Source organism: Ammodytes marinus (genome assembly GCF_949987685.1).
Source record: "Ammodytes marinus genome assembly, chromosome: 2".
NCBI classification, from domain to species: domain Eukaryota; kingdom Metazoa; phylum Chordata; class Actinopteri; order Uranoscopiformes; family Ammodytidae; genus Ammodytes; species Ammodytes marinus.
In genome coordinates this window covers 9,020,445-9,044,814 of record NC_137231.1, presented here as the reverse complement: position 1 = coordinate 9,044,814, position 24,370 = coordinate 9,020,445, and the positions used below count along the sequence as shown (strand labels likewise).

The 24,370-nt window shown below is 42.2% G+C and overlaps 1 protein-coding gene across 2 annotated transcripts; it reads right to left on the bottom strand.

Annotated features, from left to right (window-relative positions):
• Window positions 1-114: 114 nt before the first annotated feature.
• Window positions 115-23,475, bottom strand: LOC307260957 (uncharacterized protein). 2 transcript variants are annotated; one of them, XM_080041363.1, is made up of 7 exons: window positions 23,334-23,475; window positions 11,026-12,005; window positions 8,760-8,811; window positions 7,818-7,941; window positions 6,208-6,350; window positions 1,980-2,210; window positions 115-1,506 (listed from the first exon to the last, which is right to left on the bottom strand). In XM_080041363.1, exons 1-7 carry the CDS (start codon window positions 23,412-23,414, stop codon window positions 820-822), a joined length of 2,298 nt encoding a protein of 765 aa, XP_079897489.1. In that variant the 5' UTR covers window positions 23,415-23,475; the 3' UTR covers window positions 115-819. The 2 variants fall into 2 exon arrangements, with proteins under 2 accessions (XP_079897489.1, XP_079897490.1); XM_080041364.1 differs by having other exon boundaries at window positions 1,980-2,207.
• Window positions 23,476-24,370: the final 895 nt, after the last annotated feature.

Below are 24,370 nucleotides of genomic sequence, written 5' to 3'. Positions count from 1 at the left end.
TCAGATGAAATCCGGACATGTTCGCTGTACCATCTCGCAAGGACACAACACAGTGAATGACATAGCCTTTAATAAAACTTTACATAATTCGTAACACATTTGAAAAACTATTGTGATTGCTAGTTCTCTTTTATACTAATATTAGAACTCTAGATGCTCTTACTTTATTTGATTTCCCTTTTTATAATCCTGTAGAGCATTAGGAGTACATATTGTATGTACAAACTGTTTGCAAGATTAATGAACAATCTACGCAGAACACTTTTGGGTAATAAGTCACTGTATAAACATATAAGCCTGTGCTAAAAAAAAAACACAGAAAAATGCGAAAAGTTGGCAAAATGCAGCAAAACTTCCACAATGAATCAGCAATGAAAAGCAAAGTGCAATGGATGGAGTGTTATAACTAACTGGATAGGATCAAACAGGTTAATACATCTGGCTACGGAGTAGTCACTCAGAACTACTAAAAATACTTATTTTGTTGCAACCAGTCATCTTTTTTTAAACACATAATACCACAGCAGTCAGAGCCTTGGCATAGGAAGCAGCATATTATTCCATCTTTGTCCAAACACAACTTTATAAAAATAAAAAAAACAGCTAGAGTGATACATATACATATATATAGATATAGTGGTCGCCAGCAGGAGGCTACAGCATATAGTAATCAAGTGGATTTCAGAAATTAAAGAAGTAGGTTATATATATATATATTTCAAAAAAAGTGGTACTAACAAGAGTTTGGAAATGCATATGCTGGCCCCACCAGAGTCAGAGTCCCTTGCTCTTTTCCAGCAACTTTAAAGCCCTGTGTGGTCACATGTGGTTGGTCACACTGCACAGCACTGTGGACTGACCCAGAGACGGCTGGTTGTTACTGACTGTGTTGGACTGGTTGTTGGACGGGAGTGGACCGACTCCTCCCGACACCTGGCTCCCCCACGGCCTCCACTCTGGCCTGGCCCTCTGGCTTTGGGGGCTGAGGCTGGTGCTTCCATCAGGGGTTGGCATCTTCCCCTCATACGCCCCCCTCACCAACCCATTCAGCACAGAGGAGGAGGCAGGTGTCTGGTCCAGGTGCTCAGCTGAGACCAGAGGCTGCCGGTCCTCCTCTTCAGAGATGGCGAACACCGGCACGCTGACGTGATCTCCCTTCCCTGCCTGGCCACCACTCTCCATCTGACACTGGGTGGAGGGAGATGAACCAGGGCTGGTTTCTGAGGGGGGAACCTGGGTATGAGGGACCACCAGGGTAGGAGCCATGGTTGGGTCTGCCGTACCGGAGAGCAGGCCAAAGCAAGGGCCCGTGAACCGTGAGCGCCGCAGGTTGCTGGTGGAGTTGAGGCGCCGCTGCCTCTGGGCGGGCTGCGTCAGCGGGTAGGACGCATTGCTGATGGCCGAGTCAGAGATGGTGCTGTGGTCTGCCTTGGCTTCAAGGTGAACGTCGGAGAAGACCTTCCTGCTGTCATCCCCTCTGCAGTCAGCTGCAGAACTGGATGGAGCCTGGTGATACAAGATATGATATGAGACTGTTGATAGACACTTAGACTAGTCACACAGATGGAAAAGCACAGGTGTCATTAAAAAAACACTAAAGATGGCTCCATTCCAATCAGTGAGCCACTATGCACAATACCAGGGACCTAGTGGCTTTAAACACCTTAATTAGAATGCAGCCAAATTACAGAAATGTTGTCTTGTGATATCTAGACATGCAGACACTTTCCATTTCTGCATTCACCTCAGTAATATGAACAAGAAAGAAAAATCCAGAGAGCTGGTTACTGTAAATAATGTTGACAGCGTGTTAATATTGATTAGGCTATGTGACACCAAAACTAGCTAAATGTTTTTTGTTTGTTCGGTGAACTGACCCTTTAAATCAAGTTATAATAACTCATCATGATAATTCTGATCAACCTCTCATGCCATGAATGGTCCTGGCTGTTAAAACATGAAAAGGTTGTAGTACTGACACTGTCCACCAGCTTGGTGAAGGGACTGGTGGAGTTCCAGCTGCACCACTTCCTATGCAGCTGTGGCAGTGGAGGGAGGAAGTCCTGGAAGGTGCGAACGCTCCACGCTCTCGGCCTGACACTGTCCTTGGCTGATCTGAAACCAGTAGGTGAGGTGTTGGAATCTGGTGAGGGCCAGTCGCCTGCAGGGCTGGGACCAGTGTCACTGTGCCGCAGAAACCTCTCCCGCTGCTAAGAGACAAGTAAATTATAGAAATGTATGAATGAAAAGGAGTAGTCTAGTCAGAGCCTGTGCGCAATGGGCTTTTAAAAGGTTGATTCAGCCATTCTAATCTGCAACACTTTGTGTCAAAATCAGTGAATATCTGCTCACTGTCCGCTACCTTTCTGTACTGTGTGTGCACTGTAAAAAAAAAAAGTCTAGCGTTTATACACAGCCCAGGCTCTGTAAAAGGGTATATTTACAAAGGGAGGCTGGCTGGCCGAGACCATCAACACTTTTCCGAACTCAGGTAGCGTTTGTGACATTAGTAACAAGAATCAATGCTATTGGACAGATAGTGATGACTGCTGTTGCTAAGGCAAATGGTGTCTGGGGGCTGAGCCTCTGAGGGAGCGGGAGGGGAGGGTGGGATTTGTTTTGGTGCTCAGTTCAAATACTAACAAACTATCTCTCCTATGGCTGAGAGTACCTTTAACTGACTTAGCATGTCCACCGGCAGCCATATTGAGAGCCTTAGCTGATGAGAATATTGTAAAGGCACTTTTCTCTGATGTTTATAATGCTTAGTGACTGTGGTACCGGATATTAAAATGTGTTAATTACTGAATGCCATGCAAGGAAGTGCTGAAGAGATGCATGTGTAGTTAACACACCTTCCCTGAGAGAACACAGTTTACTAAGACAAGAGTGGCCTAGTGAGGATAAACAAACTAATTAGGAATGAAGACAACCACACAACATAAATAGCTCACATATCAGCGGGCACATTATGCTCAAGCACTCAACTGCAGCTACAAGTGAAGTGTGCAATGACCTGCACTGAGCGGCAGGCTTGTTAATGAATCACGCACGCATCTTTAGTCGACGGCATCAATGGAAAGACTAGACTGAAATCAGAGTGCTGTATCTCATTGTAAATGTTAATGTAAATGAAAACAGATGGCTAACACGATCAGGCAACAAGGAGAAGGTATCAGATCTGAATAAGGTGGAGTCAGCAATTCTGGAGAACTTTTGTTTTTTTCAAAATCAGTGAATATCTCCTCACGATCCGCTACCTGTCAATACTGTGTGTGCGATGAAAAAGAAATCTGGTGTTAACACGTAGCCTAGGCTCTGTAAACTGGTATGTAAACAAAGGGGGGAAAACCATAGCTTACAACATGCCCATTTACAGAGCCAAGGCTGTATATTAACACTGGATTCCCCCCCCCCCCTTGTACGCACTGTATGTACAGGTAGCATACAGTGAGTGGATATTTGCTGATTTTGACAAAAAGTGTTTTGGATTAAAATGACTGATTATGCCTTTAAGTAAGACACCAGGAGATGCTGGATATGTAAGTATTATTATATTTAAATAATTACATCTTTTGAAGAAAAACTACTCTTTATTGCCTTACTCATAAAATATATTGCTATCAAACAGAGTCAGCACTCATATAGCAGTATCAGTGGACACAAGAACACAGCACTCAGGGATGTTTGTACCTGACTGGCTGCCAGTCTACATCCCCATCTCGCGCCTGAATTTCTCCCTGCAGATTGCGTTGTGTATTACATTAATGGATTAACAAAACGGAACTGTGCTGATTAGCTTGGCCCGCTCAGTCACACAGGCAGCCAGCACAGCGTGTGTTGCTCACGTACCTATCTCAATCATTATTTATTAAGTATATTAAAGCTGTCAGGACAACAGCAGGGCCTTTGGAAAGATTTCAGTCACGTTTGTGGGGTGGTGTGGTGTGTTAGCACAACCCATACCATCTGCACTGTACATTTGCAGGTCCAAACAAATGCCCATTTGAGAGGGCACTTCACTGTCTTGAGACTTGTAAAGATTAATATTTGCTTGACCATCCAGGACGCTAATTGTTATTGACGGGTTAGATGTGCAAAAGGCTCCGTTATCCTTTCTGATCGGTCAGCTGCTGTTGATCAGGGGAGGGGGAAGGTTTTAGGGGTTGCAAACATTAGACAGAGAACAAGTCCAGATAATCCTTCGCACAGAGTCACTAGCAGCTAGCTTTGTCTAGACAAGAATTAGCAAGGGCTTTAAATAAAATGTTCTTTTGGTCACTAAAGCCCCACCAACACAATGGCGAAAAAACCAGCCGCCCAACACAGCCGCCCAACACAGCGTGCTTCCAAAGGTGGGACCTGAGACACTTACAAGGTACCTGGAGAAGCTTGACAGACAGACTCCCCCCCAAAAAAATGATATAACAGTTGAATTAGGTCCCTTTTGTTTCGGACAGCGAGGAACGTACAATACCATTTTGATCCAGATCCCTTGATCTCGTCCACCCGCCTACAGCGAGAAAGGTTTCTCCTTGCTTGAGTGTGACTAAATTGAGGCTCTTCTTAGATGGGATCCTTTCAAAGACATTTAAATGAATTTTTGCATTTCAACCTTTGCCACTGATAACCCAAGCAACATTTCTCAAACATTATTTACATGGACTTCTGCATCGAGGACACACACAGGCAGACCACACACTGTGTGCCAAAGCGTGCATGACACACAAACACACAAACACAAACACACCACACACACACACACACACACACACACACACACACACAAAGAGCTGGGAATCTGGCTCTGCAGATAATACTCCATTAGCCTAGGCTGCAGAAAAGCTTGCCAGTCCTTCAAAAAAGCTGCCAGAACTGTTTTGTGCCAACTCTTATTCCAAGAGAATACAAAAGAGAGCAGGGGGAGAAAAATGCTTTGTCAAATCATTGCCTCTTCTTCAATGCTCCTCCCATCTTTTAATTATCCTCATTTCCCATTTATGGCCCCATAGTTTTAGACACATGCGTACGCCAAATAAATTGTGTTATGAGGCACAATGGGTCAATTCAAAGCGATGAATGCCCTGTCGCCTCTGATGATCATTGATTCAGGGATCATTTCCCCCCATAGCAAGAAGACCCCAAACTGAGAATTTGGCCTTGATATTAAAGAGACAATTTCACAGTGCACTGTATAGCATCAAGCCTACTTTCACTTAACCGGAGAAGTGAGAAACAGGATTGCACCTATGTAAATGATATAATGCATAGCAGTGCTTCAATCTAAATGCAAATATTGCCAACCTAGCACGCTCACTGTGATGTTAGAAGGTAAAATGTTTACCAGGTTCAGCATTTCAGTGTTGTGTTTTTTTTCTTGTTTTTTTTGGTATTTTCCATGCTTTATTGATATATATTTTTTTAAGAGACAGAGGTGAAATTGGGCAAAGAGGGGAGTGACATGCAGAGAACGACCGCGGGCGGGAATCGAACCCGGGTCTGCTGCTGGGCCCGGCCCAGGGGGGGACGCCCTACCAACTGAGCTAAGGGCGCCCCAGTGTTGTGTTTTAAAATGCTAAAATGTGTTAAATTGCACTAAAGGCAATATACAGTGGAAACCAAGTTTTGCAGGTATTTTATCATAAAGTATTGGACAAATTTAGTTGTTCTGTATCTCAAGACATTGTTGGGCATTTATTTTTGGATTTGACCAATTGTGAAGAATATCCGCCAACAACTATTATGCTTTTATTACTGAATATATATCTATGAAAGTTTTATCTTACTTCGGAAGAGTGAATTGTTTGGTTCCTTTGGAAAATAACACGAAGAAAAATACTCATGTGTACGTGATTAAGCTTATTATTTTAATGGCCAAATTCCATACCCATTAATGCACATTTCCAGGTAACAGTCGTCAGCAAGAATTGGTGAAACCTTTGACTAATATCACAAATAGCAACCTCATGGTGATGCTAGAGGAAGTCATGGGACCACCAACGTTCTGTCTTTGGTTTCGGTGGCTTCATCCTCTGGGTAATGTACTGTATGCAATAACTCTTATTTTGAAAATCCACCATCTTGAACACTAGCCACTAGCTAGCATGATAGCATGATAGCTTTTTAGGTCTCCTGAATGTGTAGTAATGTCCTAACTAGGTGATGACATGACATAGGCAACCGTATTAACATGAAACTAGGCCTTACAGTGTGGGGCGTGAAGGTTGGCCTGCTTGGGCTAGGGGTTGAAGATACAATGAAGACCTCATCAGCTCCGAGGTCCAGTTCAGTCAAGCAGCTGGAGGACAGGTCCACCTCTTCTTTCTGAGAAAGGTCACCCCCAGCACTGACTGCAGGAACACAGAAAGATAATGGACACAAGATATATTGACAACATTGACACGGCCATTTTAAATAGATTTATCAGACAATAATAGTGCTTAGTGAGTGTGTAATGTGTTATTTCAAACTTTGTACACCATAATAGTTTTGAAAATGTAAATAGTTTCACATTATTTTTTTCACGCTGCCTATCAGTAAGGACTGTTAGCCGACCAAAAGCAATAGACCATATGATGTTGTACTGCAAAATTCACTGGTCCAATGAAACAACATGCAGAGTGGGTTAATCTCAACTCCTTCACTGTTTACAGGCTGTGTATGTGTGTGTGTTTTGGTGTAAACTCCTAACACCGTGACTGGAGCACACACACACACACACACACACACACACACAGAGGGGGACTGTACTCCCCTGTTGTTCAAACTACTCCCAGGCTGCTTTGTGGGTTAAATGCCACAACCCACAAATCTCTCAGGCTGGGTTCAGTCCCAGAGAGAGAGAGACTGAGAGAGAGAAATAAAGAGAGAGAGTTTAGCCTTTGGATTGTTCCAGGATCAAGTCTGCGTGCTGCTCCAAAACTAATGCAATTTTCCTTTCCATTGAAAAGGGGTCTGCACACACACACACACACACACACACACACACACACACACACACACACACACACACACACACACACACACACACACACACACACACACACACACACACACACACACACACACACACACACACACACACACACACACACACACACACACACACACACACACACACACACACACACACACACACACAGTTTTAATTTGAAGAAACATCTTGGAACACATTTGTAACACAACAGCGATTCGACTCATAACCGCTTCATGAAAGCTTGTAAGGCTCAGTGTTTAGGTGAATCTTTGGAAAACTCCTTAAGGGCAAGAAAACACTTCCCGTTTTTCATTTCCAGAAACAGCAGTTGCAATTTGCTTGGAATAAATAGAAGCAGAAGTATCCTCTGTGAGTGTAACATACAAAGAAAGAGCGACCCCTACAGATAACCCATCAGCAGAAACTCCAGTCCCACACTATTTAATTGACAAGTCATCTCCAGAAAAACATTGCAGCACATTCCTCAAATCCCTTAGCCTGCACGTTTAAATGAATGCAATAAAACTTTATTAGAGCACTGCTCTCCACAAAATTAAATAATGGCAGATTTATAATCCTATTATCATCATTCCTACATTAATTTGGTCAAAATTCTAAACATGTTGCATTAATATAAATCAAAATTAATGACATCCACAATACAGTTGTGTCTTTGTTCTTGAACTCAAATCTGTTATATCTTAGAAGTTTCCAAGAGCAAACAGATATATAGATTAAACATACTCAGCATGAATACAGTATTTTCTATCTTTGGGCCTTAATATGCATTCTAATACACCAGTCTATCCACTGTGTGTGTGCATGTGTTTGTCCTCCTAACCTGTGTGTGGAGGGCTGTCATTGTTGTTGTCCTGCTCTGCGGTCACCTGTGGGTTGGTCTGATTCTCAGCCATCAGCTGCAGCTCGCTGACCTCAGCCCCTGTGTTCTGGACTCCCTCTGGCACCTACCGCACAAACACACAGAACAACGCCGTTCCATTTGTCTAAAGCGCTCTGCCATGATCAGTGCAAAAAAATGTTTCGGTACAGGCCAATAAAGCCCCCCAAAAAAACTCTGTGGCAATGTGTTTCGATTTTACTGTTCTCTCTGGCCCCTTGTAATCAACTCCATACCAAAAACGGTGTTTCAGAGGAGAATATGAAACAATAAATGATCTGCAGGACCCAATGCAGGCAGCAGTAGGTGAAAAAAAAACATGATCTGTGTAGGGTTGGAATGAAATGTATGAATGAATTATTTTCATTGTCGATTCGTCTGGCCAAAGATGTTGCTTGTTAAATCGTTTTGTCTATAAAATGTCAGGAAATTAATTAAAAAAAAATGCCTGTTACACTTTCCAATTCTTTCCAAGTGAACCAAAAGTCCATGGTCCAATTATTCAGTCTACCATCGATACAACCTGAATGACACCAATTTCTGCAATTTACAATTGAATGGTGTAAATTCCTGGTCGAAATCATTTAAAAAATGCTCCCTGCTTCATTGTCAGGTTGCTCGAACTTTGTTTTGAAAAACGTTTGTGACCTGATGTGAACCTGATGCAGCAAGGCTCTGTGAGGAGTGGAGGAGAAGTGGATAGTTTTGGCTTCCATGGCAAAGAAAATCAAAGGAAATGTCTAGTGATCCACGATAAAGCGCTGTTTTCAGAGGAATGTCTGTCTGACGAATCACACGAGAAGGAGGAGAGAGAGAGAATAACATGTAGAGGGGACACAGGGGGAAGCATAGGGCAGAAATAGTAAACAGTAGTAGTGTCTGTACCTCAGAGTTGCTGGATGCACAGGAGCTGGCTCTTTTTGGACACAGTTTGGGTCTGGAAAACATACAGTACCACAGCAATTCAGTTTTATAATTACAGACATGTCCAAAAGAAAAAATTGCTTTAGTGAATGTCCCCTGTTTTTTCCCCACTATTGGCAGTTTTTCTCAAGAATAAAAATCCCTCCGGTGTTCACAATTAGACCAGAAATGTAAAAATGGACACTGTCCCATACAAATGTACTGAAATGGGAGCTTTTTTGACATAGCAACCACCTCACCCAACACATAATAGCTCCAAAATACCCGTGGCTGTTTCCCTCTCAATAGTTGCTCTATTGTGGTGTTGGATGACGGAGCAGCATGCACCACGATCTTGCATTCACACATGCCACAACTCTAACAGTTCACACACTGGTTGATACCGAGATGTTATTGCTATTCATTGCTTTTTTATTGTGCATTCCTTGACAACTCAGAAACAGACTAATATCCCTTTCCATCATTTCTTGCCACCTCGTTGTTCTGCCCTGTTCTCAAGTCTATATGAACACACACATGGAGGGCAAAGAAATACTTCAGCAAATACCCTCTTATTAAAAAATGATTCTTACAGCTGAATGGGTTCATTACAAGCCACCAGTCAACTGAGGGCGACCCCTGGTGTGATTCTCATCCACTTTAAACTGAGGGGCCTTGGGAGTTAATCTCACCGCTGCTTTAAACTTGCAAGACCTCGCCTAGCTTGCCAGTCTAGTTGTTTTCCAATGTGAACTCATTTAAATTAATAGGGAACAACTGAATGAGACAGAAGTAAACAAACAACTACCGAGGTTGCTCATGAGCTTGACATTTCACGGTAATGCATTTCCTGGCTTCTGAATGACTTGTGTTGTTGTTCTAGCTAATTACGCTTCCATTTTATTAAACACGTGTTTCCAATTTCCCGGTAATAGTGAGCACCTGTGGCGTTATTGGGCCTAACGGATGAGTTGGAGACACTGAGCGGCATTCACAATGAACACAAATCATTTTAAAACGGGTGTTTCTCACAGCAAGCTGAATAATGAGGCTGACACGAATCTTAAACCCTTCCTGGATTTTGACTGTATCCGGTCTAGTTGGGTTAAATATCCACACTGTCAGGACAGATAGTATTTCAAACCTCCTCATGTATTAGGCCTAACCCCTTTAGCTTGTGTTAATGGTCCCCTGGGATGGACAAGAGGGAACTGCTTATAAATTACACCTTTTGATTGTCTGACAATGCCATCGGTTTTCCCGGGCCCTTTCACTTTCATGCCGCCTCTGTGTTTGTGCATGCTGGAATTGATGCCAGGTGCTGTACCTTGAATGCCCCGCCGTCTATGCTGAGAATGCTCCACATCAAGGAAGCCGCAGAGTTGCAGCCAAACCCAACTAATCTCCATGGGTCACCACATCAGGGACAGAGGCTTCCAGCTGAGTCAACATAACATGGTGGTGACGGTGTATGTGCAAGTGTGTGCAATTTACCGTTAGACCAGCCCATTTTCATTCATTAGAGGAAATAAAGGACACCTGTGAATTTTCTCAGGAAAAAATATCTACTCAGGACAACAAAAAAAACAATAATCTGAAGGATTTAGCTGAGAAACCCGATAATTAAATGAATGCGATTTGTAATTAGGCTTCATTCTTCGGGGACCATGAATGTCTATGAAGGTCAAGTCAGTCTATCAATAGTGCTGCTAAATAAAAAGTCAGGGTATCCAAAAAAAAAAAAAAAAGCAACGGGATAGATCTCATTGGGAACATTAATGTATGTACAAAATGTTGACAATCAATCAATCCAAGGAGATGCCTAGATATACGCTTTATGAAAGATTACGTGAGAACCAGCCTCATTACAATCCATCCATTGGGGGTCTTTGAATATTAATATATCCATCTATCCATCCACCCAGGAGATCGTCAAAGTAAATGAAAATAAATAATAAAAAATTATCTGGTGATTATGAATGTTTAAAAAATAAATAAAAAAATGTTTGCAATCCATAGTGTCTGTGTTGGGAAACCTTTCCCTGAAACACAATATAGTAGACTGAATAATGATCTATCACAACTACTATACAAACTTAATCTAGAAACAAATAATCTTGAAGACAATAACCAAATGTGTTGGATTAAACTGACTGTCTACTGGTGGTTGCAACACTTACCTGTCCCTGATCTATAGTTTCTGTATTTTCTTTGCCTTCTCTAAATGAAGTTTCTCTACTTCTGTTACCTGAAAACGATGCAGAGGGCACTCGTAAGTATCATAGCGAAGAAGGCAGCTCCGCTCACAGCAGCCAGCAGGGAGTCTACCTTGCTGGCTGCTGGAGCTGAGGCACGTCGTTCCCCCCCGGGCTGGGTCAGGTTGTGGTAGTGGAAGAGAAGAGCAAAGCCGCGGCCCCAGTGGGTGGTGGTGATGAGCTCCATGATGACCTCCACCATCTCCTGGCTGGAGCCGAACACCAGCTGGCTGCTGGGGGGTCGATTGGACCCGCAAAACCTGGACGAGAAGGTAATGAGGTCTGAGATGTAGAGAACGTCGTGGGGGCAGGCATCGAGCACCGAGTGTTGGGGTTCGGGGCTTGCGGCTGGAGTGTCGGTGGAAAGTGGCGGGGAAAGGGTGGTCTCCGCCATGATTGTTCTTGGGTTAGAACTGGGGTTGAGGTCTCCCCTGAGGTGGGATGAGGAGGCTGAGTTGACGGCCTTGTCTCCTGGAGGCACGGCACCGGACAAGAGGAGAAGAGATGGAGGGGGTGGCGAGTCAGGGCCAGAGGAGGCTTCTGCAGATCTTTTGGCAGAATTCGAGACTTTGGCAATCTCCATCTTGGTGGACTGTTCCTGGACAACCACTTGCTTGATCGCCCCATCTTCTGAGGACTGCTGAGTCTTTGTCACATCCCCTACACTCTGAAGCCCGGGCTCTTTAGCTGAGGACGAAGTTTCATCTGCTGCTGCTGAGCTGCCGAGACTGAAAGTCACCTCTTCACCTGCGTCTTCCTCCTCAAAGTTAGAGATGGCAGAGAACTGCTCGGAAGAGTCGTGGCTTTCAAACACGTCAAAGTCAAATATCTCCAGAATAAGCTGGTAATCTACGGGCACAAAGAACTGCCAAACGCAATGTGTCCCGGAGGAGTAGTTGTAGGGGAAGCCGGGGGACAGAATGAGGCCTTGGACATCCACCACATCCACCTTGGCACCACAGTCAAAGTATACCTGCAATATGATTAACATTAGTTTAGCCATGAATCAGAACCTGCTTTAAGGCACCATAACCAAATCTCACATTTTGGGAGAGTTTATTTGAGGGACTTACTGTCACCTCAGCACAAATACAGTAGCAGCATTCATGCCATTCTTTCTGGCATTATGTTTGAAAGTGGTGTCCAGTATTATATTACAATATTGCCTAAATTCTTAAATGACTCATTAATTCAGATAGTTGACACTGAGGCATTTTTCAAACTGCAGGCAAATCCAATTTGTTTCTCAGATCTGATTTGAACACCGACTGTCAATTGCAATAATCAGAATGGATTTCTTGCATCCATGCATTATAGTGCTGTACTGAACTATCTTCATGAGTGTATGTGGTAACCACGTAGCATAATTACATTTGCTGATGATGCAAAAAGTGGTTGTTGTCAGGTGCACTTCTATCAGCCGTTTTGCGTCACATTGTGAGTGACACAAAAGGCACTCCATATAATTTGAACGACCACAGCATCCGAACTGAAGACGCATCCGTAGCAATCCTAATTGAATCACATTCCAATTTGAAAATAATAAGATATGTGTTTTATTGCCATTTGATACAATCTGGATATGTCAACATTCTGATTGGGGCTGGCAGTCTGAACAACGCCTAAGTGATCAAGTCCTCTATGTAAAAGTATCAACAACCAAGATACCAGAGCAATAACAGCAAATAATACACTCAACTTGTTGACTGATTACTCGCTGACATAAACCAACTTGAAAGTGAACTATTCAACCCTGCTGTTCTGCCTTGATATCAAAGCCTTTGTTTTGCCTGTATTGCCTGCTTGGGTAGCCCTGGGGAGGGTATTTCTTCAAACATGCTGGCTATAATTCTTCCCAGGTGCGTCGGGATGTAAAGGGGACCTGGGGCCTAAGCAGAGGCAGATGTGTGGCTGGTCCAGGGAGCTGAGGACCAGACCTTTGTAGGGGGGCTGTGTGTTTATGAGCTTTCCTGTTGGCCCCAGTTCTGGACTGTGGGAATGACCCAGACTGGCAGACCCCCATGCCAGACAGGTAACAAACCAACACCCGCGGGCCACACTTTAGCTCTCTGGACAGCATACAAGCCAGAGAGATTACTTGGAGAATGCAGGTTAGGTTAGGGAGGGCACAGGGGGAAGCTATGGAGCCAGACAGGCAATTTGATTGCCATGGACCATCTATCCCCATCTGAATGCATTTAACAAAATGCATTCCTCAGTCGGTATACCTTAAGTAGCAAAATCTACATGTAAATTTCAATCATGACTAGAAGAGAGGACCACTCCCTCAGGTCATCAGGATCAAATCAAAAGCTCTCCATAGTTGATACAGCTGACAGTCTCACAGCCAAGCTGCAACATATTACAGACACATGAGAGGTCAGAGAGGGCATGGAGGGCAGCGTGATCTCAATCACTACAAACAATATGTGTGTGTGTGTGTGTGTGTGTGTGTGTGTGTGTGTGTGTGTGTGTGTGTGTGTGTGTGTGTGATGTTGCATGGGAGAAGTTATGGAGTTTGATTTAGAAAAAGATCACCAAAGTTATCAATCTCAAAAGGGGTAAAACTGCCGTTTACATCCGATACTTCCTCAAATTGACTGCACTGCTCTACTCTACTTCTTGTTTACGCTGGAAGATACCTTAAGTCGGCAAACATGTTATCTTTCCGAGGCAGACAGATATCTGCTGGATTGCAAGAACACCTTTGAAGGTACAAGCTGCGTAAACAACATTTCAAGCTTAAGCCTGAGATATGCGTATCGAACTACAGTACGTTACTGCACGGGACATATCACAGAGTAGCAAACGGAATGCTGAGGTCACAGATGGGGCAGAGTTTTAGTGAATAATAACAAAGGCCTAAAGCATGACGTAAGACGTGTTTACAAATTCTCTTCACATTCCCAAGAAATGCAACGTGAAAAGTATTCAGCTGACCAAAAATGCGTGTCTGTGAAACAAGCCAACCAGCATATTAATGAACATCTTTGTACGTATCTATGTCAAACTTGAACTTTTTTATGAGGGGCATTAAATGTAATAAAATGTTTGCTCCATCTAATTAAATAAAAAATCTAAATTTAATATTTAAATGACCACAATCCTGATGTAAATTTTGATCTTTGAAGACCTTAAAGGAATACTTCACCCATACGGAACCGGCGTTCTATCATTATAAAATCACTATTATAATATAATGAATGAGGTTTTTCTTCCCTCAGTCTTCCATCGGTCTTCCCTTGGCCCAGCTGTCCTGTTAATCCTGACCCTTACTGTGATGTCACAAGAAGGAAAATGTAGGGTTAGACAGTGAGACCATAAAACACTCTTTCTGCCTTTTCTCAGGCTAGGATGATCCGATTTCAATTTTTTTTGCACATTTATACTACATAGGATCTCAGAGTTCAATACACCTTCATATTCCAACCGGTGAAGTAGGCCTTTAATAATAGTTGTATTTTTCTGTTTTTTTTCTCCCAGACTGGCATTTGGAAGCAATTACATTAGCGCATGACATGCACTGCCGACTTACAAGAAATGAATGTGCTACAGAAGAAAATTACACGGATGACATTTGAACGGGCCAAATGCCTTCCCTGCTGAGGTTAGAGAGAGTAAGCCGATTTGGGGTTTGCAGCGAGGTTGCACAATGAGGGGAACCACTTGACAATATGGGGGCATAACAAGGGGGAGGAGGAGGACAGAGTGTTCCCTTTTAGGGCAAAAATGGCCAGTGGTTAGAGAATGTATGTTTCTTCATATTGCTGCTTTCATCGCTTTTCCTCCACTAAAATAATTTGTACTCCATATGTCCGCCTAAAATTAATTAATCAATCTAACTTTAAAAGATTTTAAAAAAAATGTTGCAAACAATGCTCATCTATAAATTGATAGTCTCTTGAATGAGGTGACGTGCTGTATTTGATTAAAGAGAACTGTGTCACGGACAGAGACTGTGTCATCTCTCCCACCAGGGCAAGGCGGCTGGGAGGTCCCCAGCACCCATGAGATGTGCATGCTAGACTACACATGAAAGGGCCCCAAAGTGCCACAGTGTCGAATGGAAATGGGACATTCTTATAATGCCAAACATCTCAGTTCTGTTACATCACAGGTCGCTCCGCTGGCAGGCCGCTAATTATTCAAGGATGCCTTTTCTCATGGCGAAACAATGGGCCGCAGTGCTGTTCTGGTGAGCCCCCCGGTCCCCCTCTAACATACGGGGCAGGCAGATTATATTTTAATGAAGTGATGCTAATAAGTACAAGGTAAGTTCAAAGTTTACATAAGAGCCTGCTGGTCATTGTGCCCCAGTTGTGCCACTGACAGGGGCTGACTTGTTCAGTGAACCATCAGACCAGATGCTGTCATTACCAAGAGGCCCCTCGCTAATAGTATTGTTCTATGGTATACCTTTGCGTCAGTACATCTTTAAAAAATAAAAAGGTTTTACACTATTTCATAAGTGTGTCTAATTACCACATAAGCAACTCTATATCCACCGGCTGATCTTGAGAGCAAATTTGTATATAAAGCACCTGTACAAAACTATACAATTATATTTTTTATTTTACTAAATATTATTGATTGGAAAAAATCATGTTTAAAATAAATTGTATTCTTATAATTATACTAAAACTATTTTACTTTTTTTTTCTATGAGAAGTTGCATTTTACGTAAATACACTTAACTAAGAGAAATAGTGCTTTTCTTCTGCGGCAACAAAACAAACAAAAAAAGTATTATACAAGCTTGTATCTATAAACATCTATACTTTCTTTATAGTATAAAGGTGAACAAGGCAACAACAAAAAAACAACTATGGGTCTCCTTGTTTAGACAATCAGGAAGAAGACTGCAGTCTGACCTAACTGTTGGCTGTTGTGACACGATTTATTTATTTATTTATTTTTAAACCACCCAGGCTGACGACACCACTGTGAAAACTCTGCATCACGAGCTGGCTTCCACTGTAGTACTGTTAACACACAAACACACATACACACACTCTGCCTCTCATGCAGAAACAGCCCCGGACTGGCTCATAAACAGGCAGGCAGGCGGGCCCCTCAAAAGGGGGCAGGAACACTCACCAGCCCTGTTTACTGGAGGAGGAAAAGTGACACTGCTTCACAGGCTAGCACTTGAGCAGCGACAGTCTGCTCAGGAAGCTTTATGTTCACACTCAATTCCTCAGATCCGTACACAATATTAACATAGTAACATGTTCATGAGCCCATAGTGTGTGGCCTGCCCTGAATAACTTTTCTATTATCCTTACTTTGGTCCAATAGTTTTGACGGGGTATGAGATCAGAGTGAAGGAGACCTGAGGAGAAAATGTCATATAAGAACATACATAAAAAGTGATTATTAAAACAGAAAATACTGTAAAATCAATGATGGGGATGAGACAAGTCTGACCACAAATCAAATCAAAGTTGGAGCTATTTGTGTTTAACAAGATTAGGGGTGCCACTGCCACTAATTTAATAAAGGAAAAGCAAGCAAAGGATCATCCGGCTACGTCCGCCCCAGAGCCCAATACATAGGGCTCTGGCCCACCCATATCAGATAGAACGATTTGATTGGTAAGTCCGAATTTTAGTTAATGAGCTCCAATGGATCGTGTCCAGACCAACAGGCTGAGCAAATCTAAATTGACCAGTGGCAGGTCTGCGCCAAGCTACCTAGGTTGTGTATTAACTCCAGATTCTTTTTTTCAGTGTACACCCAGTACGGACAGGTAGCTGATCATGAGGAGATATTCACTGATTTGACAGCGTCTCCACATTTAATAAGAGCTAGAATGGGATTTTCTAATGTTTCAGAAGACAGCATGCAACTCAATGTCAGCATGATGCCCCAATTCATTATTACTTTTGTAGGGGAGAACGGGGGAATGTGAGACATCAGGTTATGCGAGACACCCCATGTATCTAGGCAACGGAACACATTTTTGGTCATGTGAGATATATGTTTTCAAGCCCCTCTCATTTCCCCGTGGCCATGAAAGAGAGGGCCTCATGGTGATGTTGTAAGCATGTTTTTTTTTTTTTTTTTCACAAATTTATTTTTTGCATGTAAAAGTAAATGTTCCTGCTGTCAACTTAATCAACTATTGTGCCAAAGCAAATTGATTCAGGTAGAAAAACTTTTATAATACATGTTGATGAACAACCAACATATGAAACCATGTGATGATGAAAACTGAAGATTAGCCTGAATTGCTGAGAGAGGTAGTTTTTTCTCAAATTGTAGCAGTGGGGTAAAGTGAGACAAATGCTGTGGGGTAAAGTGAGACAGTGTCTGTGCCCTCTTTTAATGAATCCATCATATTTGAGGTAGCCAGGAGACTACTTTGAATAGGACAAAAGACAATGCGGACCAGAGGTGGGGGTTGAATGTTATAGGGGTGTCAGCAAGAGCATGGTTTGGCAGGTATGTATCTGAGGGACAGAAGAGTGACCTTTAACTTCAATGGACTCTAAGTAATATGTATTTATTAAATGAATGATCCCAATAAAACAAATGCAGAAAAATATTAATCAAAAACTCAAAAGATGGGACGCCCTTAGCTCAGTTGGTAGGGCGCGGCACACCCCCCCCCCCGCCCACCCCAGGCCCCAGCAGCAGACCGGGCCCAGCAGCATTCCCGCCCGCGGTCGTACTCTGCATTTCACTCCCCTCTCTGCCCCATTTCATCTCGGTCTCTTCAAACTGTCAATAAAGCATGAAAAATGCCAAAAAATATCTTAGAAAAAAGAAAAAAAAACTCAAAAGATGGAAAATGACAGCTGGGTCTAGTCCTGTGTTCTGAGTCCCAGGCTGTTCAAGCTGGTCCTGATTGTCCTTTGCTCTGACCCCCAGACACTAGCTGGCTCTAAGGGTCTTGTGTTCTGACCCCAAGACTGTTTTTTTAAACTAACTGGTTCTATCTTTCATTTGAATGATAATTATTGAATATGAATTATATGTTGTATTTGATCAAAGTTACTTTCAAGTGTTTAGAAAAATGTTTTGCTAAATTGGCCAAACCCCATGATTCTGTTACTCGTCCGACATTAGTTTGGGAATATTTGATTTTCAAGCTAGCTGTCAGGATTGTGACTGTTACAACATGTGTTGTTATGGTAGTTTAGAGTGGAAAAAGCAAGTGGTTCAGTTTACCCCCTTGATTTTTTTGGTCTGTCTCAGTTTTCCCCCGAAGAGGAGAGCAAATGTAAAAAGTGTCTCACATTACCCTGTTCTCCCCTATGGTTTGTACAGCTCCTTCAAAAATATATGATAGAGAAGAAGCTCCTTGAGGTCATTCTGCACAGCTGTGAAAAGCGGAGCCCCAGGATTTATCACATATCTCCCCTGTGATGTCGATGCCTCTCCTGGTGGGCTCGTGTCAGTGGCTCTAGTTCAAGCCAGGGTGAGTTTACAAACAACTGGTACGGCGGCCTGATTAAGCCCAGGCATTTCTGGGGTCGCCCTGGTTGGCCGCTGCTGCGCGGCCTCAGCACATTTTCTCCACCGGGTGCATCATATGAAACTCATGAAAGGCCCTCTTTGAGCCCATGCATGTTTGATCAACATGGTATTTACAGAGCCTCCCTGGGACATCCAACAAAGGGGTCGATGCGGACAAGTGGAAGGCTGGAAAGAAATGTGCCTCTGTGGTCCCTGAACTCAAACAGACATGTAACTGGGTGCATGAGCGACTGGCAGAATGCAAGCCCTCTTTCTCTTCCATGTTTTGTGGTGTAAAACCGATTAAAATAGTTCCCCTGAGAAGAGGAGCTGCTTCTGCTGCTGCTGCTGCTGCTGCTATGGTAGCTGTTAAACCTGTGGAGCCCTATGGTGACTCATGACCTTATCTCCACAGTGGGTTCAACCAGTTTGGAGAAATCATTTCCAGATTTTGGAATGTGATGATCCAATGATAACTGGTCTTTCGGGCAAAGCTGCACTGTACCAACACAGTTAAAACTCAATCAGAGTGTGAATGCATAGAACAAAACTTCCAAGTGCAACCACAACAACAGAGTTGACAGAATATCATATTTAATGTAGGTATCATGTTGTCATCAAACCAGTTGTAGCTTGCTGCTATAGAGAGAGGACAACAGGAGTTGGATATTCATAACTCAAAATATTTAATTAAAATAATCAATGTCCTTTCCATGTATCCTAATGGTCTATTTTACTGGATTGACCCCTGTATGTGCCTCCCTTATACTAGCATTAAAGTGTCTACGAGGAAATTTAAGTTTTTGTTGATTCTAGCAGCCCCTTTGGACAAAAGAGGTACTTTTTTTTTAACCATACTAGCACCTGCTGTCCTAAAGATCTTTAGCATGTGCCGGGAGCGTGTGCATTTAGGAAGCAAGTGAGAGTAAATCACAGGATAGATCGGATGTTTTTTTATGCGTGACAATGTAAGATTAATTATGTTAATTAATGAGTCAATTGTGAAGGAAAGCAAATTTTGATTTAGTCCTGTTCGGTAAACAAAGGATGTTCCGGCCGCTGCCGTGATTTATTATTATGTAAAATCGTATGAGTTTTAAAGGTGGAGTAAGCAATTCTGGATAATGCTTGTTGTCAAAATCCCTTTTTGTCAATATAATGAATGACCGTAATAACAACAAGTGGTCTCCAGAATCGCTGATTCCACCTTTAAGTTCAACAAACGAAAAAAGGAGTCTTACCATCTGAATATACTTGCTACTTTCGATAACAGACAAAAATGTCCAGACAGTTAGAGGAAAATCTGGGGTTCTCTTTAGAACAGTGTTGGTAATGGTAATACAGGTGTGTTCTCTCTCCACGCCAGCGTCTGTATATTGTTGTGGAGGAAAATGAAGCATCCCTCTGGACAACCTCAAGAACATTTGTGTAGTCCCAACAACGCCAGCAGACTACACATATACTGTAGCTGATCGCGTCACATGAAGAGTTATATTCCCCCAGTTCAATTTGTATACATATCATATCAATAATTACATGTTATACCTCTGTTTACTTTGGCTGCGTCAAATACATATCTAACCAAAATTGTACGTAAATGTATGTATCCGTGCAGGCAGAAAACATATATTAAAAAGAGTGCAGTTCTCACAGCAGCTGAGGAGGAATAGTAAAGCAAATGCAGTTCATACCAAGGATGGTATTTTGAAAGCTAAATATTTTTCATCAGTCATTAACTCAGTTTAAAGCTCCACAGTGTTCCCTCCCTCCCTCTGTCATAACTCTGTCCATCCCTTCCTCTGTCATTACTCTGTCCATCCCTTCCTCTCCGGCCCCAGCCCTTTTCCTCCCATCTCCTCTGAAGTCCCAGTGTGCTTCACTGACACAGGGCGACATGTTTATCTGTTGACAGGATGTGTGTATCTGTTGTCAAATAACTCATGGGAGGAATAAGTGAATTCATACAGTTCACTGGGGTCCTGCAACTCAACTCAATTAGAGATGAATGTCCCAGGATGAATGCCCCCCCCCCCCCCACCCCTTTCATCGCAAGTACAACCTTCTAAAAAGACAAGGGCTGTGCAACAAAACACAGATCAAACGGACTGTCCCTCCACTATGGGAGGGGGGGGGGGGTTGGGGGTGGTAGAATAAATTCCAAGCTTGTTTATGCTGTTCCAAAAATCAACTTAATACAATGGGGGAGCCGAGGACAAAGGCATCATTTAGCGTGCCCCCTCAGGCAGATAATTGCAAAGATAGTGAGCACCCTATGCAAACAGGAACTAACGCTGGAGACGCTGACAATTCAATATACCAAAGTGCTCTGTTGTCCAGTTCTAAGTATTGTGCTGCTGGGCCACCGCTGCCCATCAGCGGAAGGGGACAACTCTTGACAGGTGGAAGCTTCTCCCTAGCCGAGTGCTGACAACGTGGTCTTGATGTCCCGGAGGAGACTTGTGTCAGCTAAGAGTAATCCTTCTATGATGTTACAACAATAGACCGTGTACCGCATGGGGACGCTATTTTGTATCATACATAGAAAAACTGAAGAATATGGGATAAAGAGAATGATGATGAATGAAGCTGTAAACTGTATGGATGATTTTCTGTCACTTGAAACAGCATATAGCGTCTATTCAGCTTGAGACACGTTCACCTTTTAGACATGGAACCGATCCACTCGAATATAAGTATAGGGTCTGATATGGCTGCAATCCACTTATCGGATATCGGACAGACGCCACTCATCCACATACCAATACAAATACAAAGTCAGTTTTCTTTTTAGCTAATGTTATATGGCTTGTTGTTTTGAGGATATATATTCATTTAATTTGCACTTCAATTGGAATATTTTCTTTACACTCTCAAAACCTTTTGAAGGGGCCGGCGAAGTTCTGATTTACAGCTGCATTGAAACCGTTCAAAGCACTTCAAATAATTGGGTTTCAATTTGAATTTATACATTTGAAACCTTTTCGCATTTTTGTAAATTTTTTGCTCTTTAAAATTTGAATTTCTGTGTTGCTTAAGCCTTTATAACCTGACATAATATATATCGGCACCAATGTTTATTTTATGTAATAATTATGATATCTGCATCGGCCAATATCCAAACCCCAGATATTGAAATTGGGTATGATGAACTGAAAAATAGCAAATCGTGCACCTCTACTTTTTAGGTTAACTTGCAAAACAGTATATGATTGGCAAAGAGCCTCAATTAGAAGGATCCTTCCCCAAAATAGACAGCTAAGCTGCCAGGGGAAGACATGACTAGTGATCAAATCACAAATTAATAAATACATGCTTTTCTGTAGTAAGTAATGAGACATCACCATCTTTATGAGCAAGTACAGAGGTTCACCCCAGGCCCATATATACACACTACAGTCTATTGTAGACATGACCTGTCATCCTTTGTCGCATGTTGTTCTTCTTATGGTGCAAGTATTCATACAAACCAAATTATACAACTTTGTAAACCTCAACCAATCAACATCTGCAGTACCCATACACAGCTAAGCCTACCTAACCTGGCAGAAAATTTGACCGTAGGTGGCACAGTAAAAGTTAAAAACATGTCCAGCGTTAATCACAGCCTGCTTAGATGAAAAACATGGCCAAAAAGCAGCCCTTCTTCACCACACTGTTATGTGTTCCTGTTTATTCAGAAACAAACTTCGGATCAGGAGCTCCTCGCACGTCAGAGGCAAAGCTTGGTTAGTTCCCTCAATGAGTGAAAAGTACAACATAAGGTTTACATGCTCTCTCAATGTGGTTCTCATTTCAGCAGTTTGGACTCTGCATGCCATTCTCCCACTCTGTGAAGTGCAGCAACATCAAAACACGCCTGTGCCATCAAAACATCCCTTTGAAAGCTCTCTAGAATGTGCCAAGAAGTTTGGAACACTGAAAAATAAAATCCCCAAAAATGTGGATATTTTGCAGTAAATTTAAGCCAGGGTGATATCTGACAATGGCTAAAGTAACATGTTCTTTTTTTATGGATTCACTGTTTTTGATTATCAAATAGCCACAGGGGATATATTTAAAAAAAACAACAGACAAACAGAACTTCCCTCTTCGAATAGAACGGTTTATGAGGCGGATGTTTTGGCTCAATGTTATGGACAGACACTGTTGTAAATCACGAGCTGACTGCAAGACCTTTTGATAACCTCCTTACTTATGTTTCCAACACTACTTTCGAAATTTCAGGAGCACCGTAAGAGAAGATAATGTCACATCCTGGTCTGTTTTCAACCATAATATAAGCAGAACTAAATGGTATGAATTGTAAAGTTATTTAAAAGTCCATCTCTATTTACCAAACTACTCTTTCATACCTAAACTCAGGCTTTCTCCGAAGCAGGGTGGTCCTCTGATATAGTCGGCATAAATGGTGTCTAACCAAAAGAATTTAGGCTACAGAATTAAACTGTCAATTTAAAATAAATACCCCCGCTTGTTGCCACCGCTTGCTTGTCCCAACCGCCTACACGCTGTACTGCATTTTGGTAGTGCAAACTTGTTGACAAAACAGACGACACAGATTTCAATTTAAAACTTAGTAGCTGCACGCGTTCTTCCATGTGTAGGATGAGTGCCGAGGTTAATGGTGTCGCCCAAGTTTTCTTAAAATAACTCGGTTCAAGTCCCTCAGGGTCAGAATATTTGCCGAGAAGCAAACAATTGTTAAATATGAAGACTTACGGACGGGGGCTCGTGGCTTGATTCTCTCTCCACACAAGTGAGCACGGCACTCACTCAGCAGGGCTTGAGGTAAAACTTGTGAATTATTGTCAGCTATATTGTCAACAAATTGTCAACTTACTTTCTGTGCAACGCATCCCATCACGAAGAGTAGATATGTTGTCATGAAAACATGCGCCCCAAGCGACGTAACACAACTCATTTTCCTTTAATTGTTCCTGTTTTTAATGCGACGCACAGTGAACCGTATCCCGCTCCTCTGCTTCCCTCTCATTCACCTGAAGTATCGGGAGCGCGCATCCATCGGTCATGGGCGAACTCGAACACAGGACCAGACAGACCCCTTTGCTAAAAAAACAGACATGCTCTTGACTTTGTTGCTAATTCACCAATATTTATATGAAAGTTAACGCTTTTTTATGTAATAAAAATAAACCAAAAAAGCTTGATAGTAGGTTGTGTGACTGTAGCACTCTCCAGTCCAGTTTATACACTTATATATTATATTTTTATAGTAAAAAAATTCCCTCCAATTGAACAGAAACAGAAAAGTTACATTCATGTAGCTAGGTCTAAAGAATGTTTTTTTCTGATTCAGCTTTAAAGACATTCAGCAATGTGCATTGTTGCAGCCTTAAATATAGGCTACAGTAGCCTTTATAGCCAAAGTAAATACGACCAATGCAATCAAAAGAATTAATACATTATTTGTCTTTCTGTCAGAATTTTATTTGAATCTGGGTAAAACAGTCTAAATGGGTAAACACATCACAGAGTAGCCTCATTTACGAATGCTTATAATCTAACTAAATCCATCTCTGTATTATTTGTATATTTTTTCAACATGTGTCAAGGAGATGTATTAAGTATGTATGACAGACTATTGTGTCCCGGCTTTTTTTTTCAGGAAACATCCCTATTTGAGAATGAGTTCATTAAAATAACCAAATGTAGGCTGAATGACTTATTTGTGGTTAGGCCTAATTCCAAAATATTATATCAACCTCTCAGTGCCAGCAGCTTCACTTTGGTGGAGTTCATATACATGGATATTTAATTTTGGAAATGCACTAATGTTAAAAGAATGTGGGTTATGTTGAGGTTGTTGAAATGTTGAATGTTGAAAAAAGCAGCAACACGTCACATTCAGCCCAAATT